We start from the raw sequence: 10,031 nt of genomic DNA on the forward strand, positions 1-10,031 counted from the left end.
ACCATCAACTTTCCTTACACCTGTGGCTAACCTTAAGTTTTAAATCTCTGGTAAGATAATTAAACCAACAAAAACACTATTCTGGAAGAAAATAGAGATTTTAATTGTGTGGGAACAGATTCATTTAACCGCCAATGTGCAGGTTAAATATGCATGTTTTATGTGTGGCAAGAAATGAGAAATTAGCATGTGTTGACCAACATGATCATGTGTTATCAAATTCAAGTTACTTTTTGTAGCCTTTCAAATACATTAACAACAACTTTATATAACATTGTGTTCATGTAAACTTAGATGCATAAGAATTTGAAAATGCAAAATATTCTTTTTTCTTGATGTCAATTTATTTTATTTTATTTTAAACTGTTTTTAAGTTGTCATTTATATGATCAAATTAAATCAAACATTATTCTCTATAATTTTAACTCTATAGAATATAATACACTGTATTGTCTTCATTGAGAAGGTATTTTTTCGGCTCCGTGAGGACTTTAATCAAGGTGAGATGAGGCAAAATGGCTCCTTTGAAACTAAAGGTTGCAGACCCCTGGTCTATAGTATCTGAGCATGTTTTACAAGTAAGAGTTATAAGTGCACAATTTATATCACGTCAAATATCCGATAACATTATCGGTGAATCCCTACATTACAGTGTTTATGCTTCCAGTTAAATTTAAAGATATATTAAAAAAGAACCCTATAAAAAACATAGACCTGTTTTTATAAAGGTCTGATGAAACTGTAAATATGTATCTATTAGAAAAATTGTGGAGACAATCTGTAAAGAGAGGTAAAGCTAATAAGTAGATGATTGCAGTAGTTTTTGTTGACTATACCTGGCATTTTATTTCAAATAATGCCATACAATTCAAGTAATTTAATTCCTATTTTGTAAAAATAAATAAATAAATGGACAGATTTTTAATCGCAATATTTAAAATAAAAGACAACTTCATTAAACTGTAACCTTTCAATCAGGCATATTTAATTTAATGTACCTCTACCCAACATGAAATCCAGAGGGATCATTTCACAAGTTTGTAAGCCTCAGGATTAGTAATGTTTGGGTATTCACTGTGGTATCTTCTCATGATTTCTCAACATCCTTCCTTGTCATGTAAGCACCTGTCTAATCTTTGTTAATCTGTTTCTTGTGCGTTTATTATTTAAGAGCCACCCTTCATTCATCTGTCAGAGTGTCGCCGTGCCCTCCGTGCTTCTAGTTGAGATTCTCCACCACGTAAGTTCACTGTTGTTTTTAGTTGGTGCTTGTTGAGGTGGATGGCCTGCTGCTTTTGTGCATCATGTTTACTCTAATATATGTCAAATCCCAGTGAGTTTGTATTCTGTTTCTCATATAAGGGTTGTTGCTGGCATTAATATATCATTGGAACATCATTCTCTCCATCATGCACTTTTTTTCCCAATGCTGATGAAACCAGATAAATAAACCAAACAATTTATTTAGAAAAATGGATAAATATTGATAATCATCATCTTTTCTTACTGTATAATATTTGGTAATCTAAACAACTACCCACGCAATAATCATAGATGAATGGATTATCTCTTGATTTGTGATTTCAAGTTTTAAATAACAATAATAATCATTCCTGAAGGTAAGTGTTGCTGTGTTTTTGTGGTGGGATTTTTTATGGTTTGGTCCAGAATACATCAGTGAGATGTTAGTCAGGTATGAACCCAGCAGGTCTTCCTGATCTATGGACACAGGTCAAACAGTGGAGCCCAGAGTTTCAAACGTATTTATTTATCTATTTGGAGGATAAGCCCCTTGAGATGAACCATCTCATTTTCCAGGGGATCCTCAAGATTGCATCAAATGACAGATACAGCAAAACAGACAATAAATAATTACAAAGTACATAAGGAAAAACATCAAAACACAATACACACGCACACACGCACACACGCACACACGCACACACACACACACACACACACACACACACTTGACTGCAGTTCATCAGATTATATTTTTTACATATATATCTATCTATACACACATAGATAGAAACATATACATACAACCTATGATCAAAAACACTGATATGAGTTCTGGAGATGGTGTACAAGAGCATTTTTAAACAGAGGTAGAGAAGTTAGAGAGCCGATTTCTAGTGGGAGTATGTTCCAATGAAAAGGTATGATTGATTTGAGTGATGTAAACTGTAAGCGGATCGGAGAGAAATCAAATATTGTTTTAGATAATCAAGAAAACTGAGATTAATACATTTGAATATAAATAATAACCATTGAAGCTGTCATCTGGATGCCAGAGTAAGCCATGACATTTTCTCATAGATCTAGCAGTGGTGAGTTCCATCCTCCTGGTTGGAGGATGGAGGCAGTAGTGTTTTGATAAATGATATCACTGTAATCAAGAATGGGATATATCAACTGTGAAATTATCCTTTTTCTATTGAGAAACTGAAGCAGTTAACAGATTGATAAAGTAGTTTTAATCGCTATGAAATTTTATTTGTGATAGTTTGTATATGAGTTTTAAAAGATTGACAGCAAACAGAGTGATGCTGCTTTTAGTTGTTATGCTGCAAAAAAGTGGAACAAACTGCCAGCAGAGCTCAAGTCAGCATCCAATGTGAACTTATTTAAATCCAAGGCACTCTTTTTCTCTACTGCGTACGACTGAGAGGGAGATTTTAGGTCATGTTGTTGATTTAACGTGTTTATTGCTGATTTGAAATATTATTACTAATGATTTTAAAAGTTTTTACTAATGATTTTACATGTTTTTAGTGCTGATTTTAATGTTCTTATTGATTTTTAAGCTGTTTTCTGTTGTACTTTTTGATCATGTAAAGCACATTGAGTTGCCTTGTGTATGAAATGCGCTATACAAATAATTTTTCCTTGCCTTGCCTATAGGTGTCTCGCTTCTCCTCAAGTGAAAACACATTCTGACCAGACATTAAATACATTTTTAAAAATCAGTCTTTGATGGGGACAAGCATGCTGTGCTTTAGATTGAGTGTGATCTCCATATCAGTTGTAGAAAGCTTTTTTCTCTAACATTGTAAAATTTTGGTTTTATTTTACCAGGCGAGCCAGCATAACTCCAATCTCCAAACCAGTCCAACTATAATCTATTCACAGTCACCTTGAAACCAAGAACACTCTTGTCTTTCACCATGTCCACCCAGTCCTTCCGCAATGAGGCCTACGTGGCCTTGCTTCGAGGTTTCAAGGAGCTGGACTTTCGGGGAACTGCAGTTCCTGGTGAGCTGGTGTTGGCTGGGGAAAATGCCTTCCCCTTGGTGATGAACAACAAAGATCAAATATTAATGGCCGCATCTGTCTATGGCCGCGGAAGGATTGTGGTTATGGCACATGAGACCTACCTAACAAAGTTTCCTGCTCTGGTTGAGAATGCTGTGAGCTGGTTGATGGGTGACCAAACTGCCAACCTTGTATGTGTGCAGACACAGACGAAGGCAGTCGCTGATGGCCTAAAAAAATCCACCAATAAGGTCAACATCACAGAGGCATTCACAAATTCTGGTGCTGGTGTGTATGTGACCAGTGCCTACAGTGTGGGTGAAGATCCTAAAGCTCTGGTGGCTTTTCTTAAAGCTGGTGGAGGAGTACTTATAGCGGGCCAAGCCTGGCACTGGGCATCACACCATCCGAAAGAAAACACATTCCTACAGTTTTCTGGAAACAAGGTGTCTGGAGTGGCTGGGATCTACTTTACTGAAAATTATGGCGAGGCACAGAAGATACTTGTTCGTCCCCAAATCCCAATGTCCTTGAAAGCAATTGAGTAAGTTTTATCAGTTTGTTTTAAAAGTTATTGTTATTGCCTCTCCATCTTCTCTTGTGTCATTTGTTCCTAAATTTGTAAATCCTAGCATTCAAATCCCAATCAATCACACTTTTGATCAAACAGAGATTTTTGTTGTATTCTGAAAAATGGCAAGTGAGAAAAATATAATTTTACATGATGTGTTTTCTTTTCCTCTCCTTCGTGCTTGGTAGTGTGGGTAAGAGTTTTGAGGAAGACCTGGAGTCTTTACTTAAAGGAGTCTCAGAATTTGATCTCCCAGGTGATGTTACGGCATCTGAAGTTATGGCTCATGGATCCTTGGCCTTTCCCATTGGTACCACCAAGGATGGGCAAGCTTTCCTTGCGGGAAGCTACTTTGGAAAAGGGCGCATCATTGTGACAACTCATGAATTACTTATTCCAAACAAGGTACATTTGAATCATGTACAATAGTGTTGTTTATCAAATATCACCACTTATATTAATTAGATGGACATTTTTTATTCAAACACAATTTGCTTCCATATTTGGGATTATAATCCCAAAGTGAGATATTGGGCAAACTAATTGCTTGTACTTTTGAATTCTTTTGTTTCCTTGCTTCTACAGAAGTGGGCCACTTTTTGGTACAACGCCGTTCGCTGGCTTGATCAGGGCCGACAGGGAGTCATTGGTTTTGATCCAAAAATCAAAATTCTGTCTGACTTGAAAATGAAGTGTGAGACAACAGGGTTCAGAAACAACCTCAGTGTGTTCGTGTGTGATGTCTACAGTGACAAACATATGAAAGAGATCCAAGAGTTTGTGGCAGAGGGGGGAGGCCTACTGATTGGTGGCCATGCCTGGTGGTGGTCAAACAAAAACATTGGACAGGACCCAACAACCAATTTCTCAGGTATGCAGTTTAAGATCGTTCCATCTTTAGTCATGAAACGAGACATCTGGTGATTTTGTTTGTCTTATTGGGAAGATTACAGGTAACATTTACCTAAAAAAAACATCTGGTTATAGAAAAGGCTCATGATATGGAAAAATTACAGCTGTGGGACCATTATAGTACCAGGTTTGATGTCATATAACAAATCACTTTGCTGAGTTGAAGTCAGTAAAATGTCATTCTTTTTCAAACATACTTTTTTGTCACTAGAAAAAGTTTGCTTTGGAAAACTTGAGCTCAAAGAAAATATTATAAAAGTAAGCCAAAATCTATGTTTTCTTTATTTTAGGAAACAAGATCCTGAACAAAATGGGCTTGACTATTTTAAAGGAAACTGTCGAGTCAAGATTATACGATGTGCCAAGTTTGAAACAGAGAATGGAGAAAAACCCCAACTTCCGACGTCTTCTTCAGCGCTTTCTTGGCCATGTCTTGGAGGGTGAAGAAATCAACCGTCAAGCAGAGAAACAATTAAACAAACTGAAAAGAGAGTTGACAGTTTTCCTCCAAATGAAAGCCTATGACAACGTCTCCTACAGTCAGGTGCTGTCGTTCCTCACGGACACCGTGAAGAAAGTTGGCATGCCTCAAGTAAGATACATATTTATTGTATCTGTTCCTAGGGCTGTTTTTTTGTCATTTTGCATGTTAGTCATGACTTACAATGAACAGCATTTCACATGTCATGAGCTAAAACGAAGATATAACAACACAATTTGAAATGTCATCAGCAGCATCACAATAAAATAAAAAAAAATGAAATAAATCCCAAAGTGAATAATTTGTAATCAACAGAAATGGTATAAACTGACTTTGTGTGGATGAATAAACTCCTAATATATTCATGATTTAATTTGTTTTAATGATTTGTTTACTCACTCATTTTAAAGGTGAGTGAAAAGAACCCTGTGAAGAGCCGAAATGACCGCTTCCTGCTTCATTTGGGGACTGATATCTTTAATGTCAGCCCGAATCCGGAATCTCTCCTGCCATACCTGATCAAGGACATCCCCCAACTGCCACAGGTGCACAACCAAAGGATCAAGATTAATGCAAAAACAGCAAGTGAGAGAAAATCATATATCAGATACATTCTTGACTGATTAATTATTACTTTAACGCAAGAGGAATGTTTAACATACTTGCTTTGTCTGCGCATCAGAACGCGGAGAGTGGATCAGCACTGGTCTTTACCTGTCCCCTGGCATGAGGACCTCCATCAGCCTACCCACCAGCATGGTCAACAAGGGATGGATGGTACGGCTCTGCCCATAAAGTCACATTTTCACTCTGTTTCTTTAGATTGTGAAAAATGTGCTAACTGAGGCAACATGTCATAAATTAAATAGTGCCTTACTTGCCCACTGTACTGTATATTTCTTACGACAACCAAAATTTGGCCACAAAAAAACAAAAAAATCCCTGACACTTTTTTTTTCTTTTAAAGTTGAACTTCTTAATTCCTTTGCCTATAATTTGGAGATTTTTCTTTAGTTTATTGTTGCTCTTTTCCTAATTTTTTCCTCATAAATTCAGGAAAATTAGGACTTGTTTTCTGTTAATAAGCGTTATAGCGCTATAAGCAAGCCAGTAGGGAAACTCTGCTGCATCAATTTCAAATTAAAATTTAATAAACTACATGAAGTGAAAAAAAAAAAAAAAAGAAGAAGAAAAAAAGGCACCTAGATGATCAATTGATTGAACTTTTAAAAGATTTACATATCATTTTTTACACCAACAGGTCCAGATAGGATGTCAGACTGATTATCTGAAACATCGGGCGTTGAAGAGGGCACCTGCTGTTATTGCGCGTTTCCCAGTTGCATCAGAAAAGATGCAGGTTTGGAACCTGTGGGGTGGACTGATCTACCTCATGGCCCCGACTGACCCAAATGTGGAGGGGGAGGAGGTTATTGTGGAGGCGGCCGTCGCTGCTCCTTATTACAAGTTTGGTGAGTCTGTGTCAACTTCTGCACATGTTTTATAGAGGGGTGTTTCAATAGTCAGCACATTTAACTTAACACCATCCACCAAAAATAGTTATAGAGGAGTAGCTATTTTAATTGTGCTTGTCAATTAATATCTTTCTTCATTACTGGTATACAGCAGCATACAAAGGACGTGTGCGTTTGACCCATTTCCCCATTTGCTCTCTTGCCCTGCCTCCAAAGTCCCTCCCTCAGAGGAGCTAACAAGCTAATGTTACCCCCACAACAACATCACAGTAATATAGCATGCACTGCTCAAAGCATATTACTGCAGCGCTTCTCTCTCTCAATGTGCATACATCAATCTATTAGCAGCACCACAGAGTTCTAGTGTAACAATTACAAATCAAACATAATGTAAATCAAGCAGCAGTAATTAGCTTTCAAGCAGAAAAGTTGCCAATTCCATATTCTACTCCTCCAGACCATACACTGTAAAAAAGACAGCACTCCAGCCCCCAGAAAGGGGCGAAGACTGTGTGCAACATCTGTCAGACAGTCCATCAAACACAATCCTGGCACTGATTGGTTCTTTTTGCTCGGCCGCGGTGCATTCTGGCAATCTATCAAAGGCTGCAGGAGCAGCAGGGGGGCTCAATGAACCTGTTTTTTTTCACAAAAACTACTAGTTTCATGTCAGGCTGTCCTTACATAGTGACAGCTTTAGCAAATATAACAAAAAGTCACTTCTATAAGAGTTGTGGACTGCATCTTTAACGAAAACAACTTTTCAAGCTCAAACCAACTTTCTCAAAGCAATGATCATAATGTACTAGGTTTGTGAGAACTGCCTACATGCATGCATGAATGTGTCTTGATAAACTCTTTAACAAACCGTAAGCATGTACAGCTCAATGTATGAGAAACAAAAACTTCTAAAAACAATTTTTTTCTGTCCGAAGCATATATCCATATCTAAAACCTAAAGGCTAGCATCTTGGACATATGGATGCCAGCATGTCCTGTAATGTTAAACTAGTGTCTTTGACACAGATTTAAAGTAACTGAAGAACAGCAGCTTGGTATATATATTTTGCGAATAAGGACATAATGAGACAGGAATCAAAGCATACAAAACATCTTTATAAGACAAAAAGATTTCAGAGTTTGAGGTAGATTTAAAAACTTTCAAAAAGTTAATGAATCACTCCTACACCAATTCACATGAAAACTCCAAACAGAACCAAACAGGTGGTTTCCTTGTTAGGGACCTTTAGGCCAGCCAGTTCATTTGTTTAACAATCACAACACTAATCTCCATCTTTATTTCTAACAGGTGTGACCACTGAAGCTGGTTGGCGTTTGCAGCGTGTGGCTCCATCACCTTGGGCTGAATTTGAATTTGATAACCTCATCCTGACCGTGCCATCACAGGTCATTCGTGAGCTGGAGGGCGTTGATAAGGTGGCAGCGCTATGGAATGACGTCATGAAAGGTGTAGCAGAACTTGCAGTTATCCCGACAACGTTCGTTTGCAAAGAACGCTTCGTAACTGATGTGCAGATTTCTGCAGGTGAGTGTGTGTTTATCTTTTGGAATGCATTTAATGTCAGAACAAAGAAAATAGGGTCACACTAGTTAGAACATTTTCAAGAACAGTATCACACCAGCAAGCAAAAGCTTTGGCTATGTGTAGAGCAGTATCAGTGCATCAGATAATCTGAAACCACTGAGATATGAGTCAGCCAGCATGTGATGAGTTATTACAGTTGATCATTAATACTGCTATCCGGAGTTTCTGAGAGAATGTCGCCATGCCCCGCCCTCAACAACTCTACTTCCTCCCCTGCCTCTGCCAACCTACCTAAAGCTACACCTCTTCGTTTGTGCACGTGCATTGCAAAACATAACAAAGTCGGATAACTACAGAGACTACACATTTATTGTTAGAGTGCCATAACTTTTCATTAAAACATGTTTATTACCTGTACATGAGAAATGTCAACAAATCCTGATCCGTTCGGAATCATTTCAAAGGCAGCAAGTCCCTCCACCTTTGAAAAGCAGCTCCGAGATAAATTCTGTTGCGGTCAGACGTTTATCAACAAGGTTTGTACCTGGACTTTTCTTTTGTCTTTTAGTAGAAGCTTTATACGTTAGCAATCATGGAATGGTTTTGTAGCGCTCCTCCATGATGCTCTGCTGCTCAGAGTGATACCTGTTTGAGATGTGCGGCCTTGTTTTCGTGCACAGTTTACGCAGCACGCGCATTCACTTTGATTGACAGTCCTTGCTCCAGAAAGTCGAAGCCTATTGGCTGGGTGCACTCAGCGATCGTTTTCAATTGTATAGGGGTCTATAGGACGAGGGAGAGACTTATACACATTAATGTATATGAATGACCACTGACAGTAGACCATAGGAAAAGACTAGTTAGGTAATTTCCCAAAAAAGATCAAACCTCTGCAGCTTGAGTCTAAACCAGAACAAAGAGGACAGAGCACATTACTCCAGTTTTAAAGTCTTTACATTGGCCCCCAGTCAGCCTCAGAATAGACTGAGATGTTAGTCAGGTATGAACCCAGTAGGTCTCTCAGATCTATGGACACAGTTACAGCGTATCCTCTGCCTCCCTGTAACCTAAATATTACAATTTAAATTAAAACTTTCCGTTGCCTTCTTAATTAATTAATGCCTGAAAAAGGAAAACTGTTCTGTGTCAAATAACCTGGTTCTAAATACATGTGCGACCTTGGGGGGTCATAGGTCGAAAGGAATATAAACGCCAACAAGCTTGTTCACTCTGTTGATATTTCCAACCTAACAGTGTATTTAATGTTATTCCAGAAATCTTTAGTATAATAAATGTGTTTATATTATTAATATTACACATACTTAGCTTTAGCAGCTAACTCTGCATTTCTGCCTTGGAGAACGATACTATGCCACGTTTCCACAAAAAAATCTTTCAAGGAATCAACTCTCCAACGGGAAAAAATGATTTAAATTTCTGTCAGACTTGCTCCCTACACCCTCAGCCAAAGCGATTTTATCCCTCTTGACCTTTAACCTCATGTGCGAGAACTGAACGAGAGCAAGAACTCAGCTGTTGCTGGACAAGTCCTGATGTAGTGTCATCTCTTGAAATCCATAAAACACATGGTAAAAGACAGTCATAGTAAGCAACACAAGGGGAAGTTGATGAAAAATAGAATAAAAGTATGGAACTGATGTCTGACTAAATTCACTTTTTTCACTTATATTGTCTATCCAGGATGGATGCATTCAGGCTATCCTATCATGATGCACTCATCCATGGCACATGAACTGTTTGATAATGAGAGAGCAAGGACCAAAGGTG

At 38.0% G+C, this 10,031-nt stretch overlaps 1 protein-coding gene across 1 annotated transcript in view; it reads left to right on the top strand.

Moving 5' to 3' along the window:
* The first annotated feature begins 1,204 nt into the window (after positions 1–1,204).
* Positions 1,205–10,031, top strand: part of LOC114474686 (TRPM8 channel-associated factor homolog) — a 17,020-nt gene continuing 8,193 nt past the window's right edge. Inside the window, exons 1-10 of the mRNA XM_028465123.1 lie at positions 1,205–1,240; positions 3,082–3,802; positions 4,018–4,234; positions 4,415–4,700; positions 5,032–5,333; positions 5,633–5,807; positions 5,905–5,999; positions 6,484–6,694; positions 8,007–8,243; positions 9,945–10,028. Coding sequence (XP_028320924.1) covers positions 3,171–3,802; positions 4,018–4,234; positions 4,415–4,700; positions 5,032–5,333; positions 5,633–5,807; positions 5,905–5,999; positions 6,484–6,694; positions 8,007–8,243; positions 9,945–10,028 — 2,239 coding nt within the window. The 5' untranslated portion in view covers positions 1,205–1,240; positions 3,082–3,170. The remainder of the gene's footprint in view (positions 1,241–3,081; positions 3,803–4,017; positions 4,235–4,414; positions 4,701–5,031; positions 5,334–5,632; positions 5,808–5,904; positions 6,000–6,483; positions 6,695–8,006; positions 8,244–9,944; positions 10,029–10,031) is intronic.

Source organism: Gouania willdenowi, chromosome 13 (assembly GCF_900634775.1).
Source record: "Gouania willdenowi chromosome 13, fGouWil2.1, whole genome shotgun sequence".
In the NCBI taxonomy this organism is placed as follows: Eukaryota; Metazoa; Chordata; class Actinopteri; order Blenniiformes; family Gobiesocidae; genus Gouania; species Gouania willdenowi.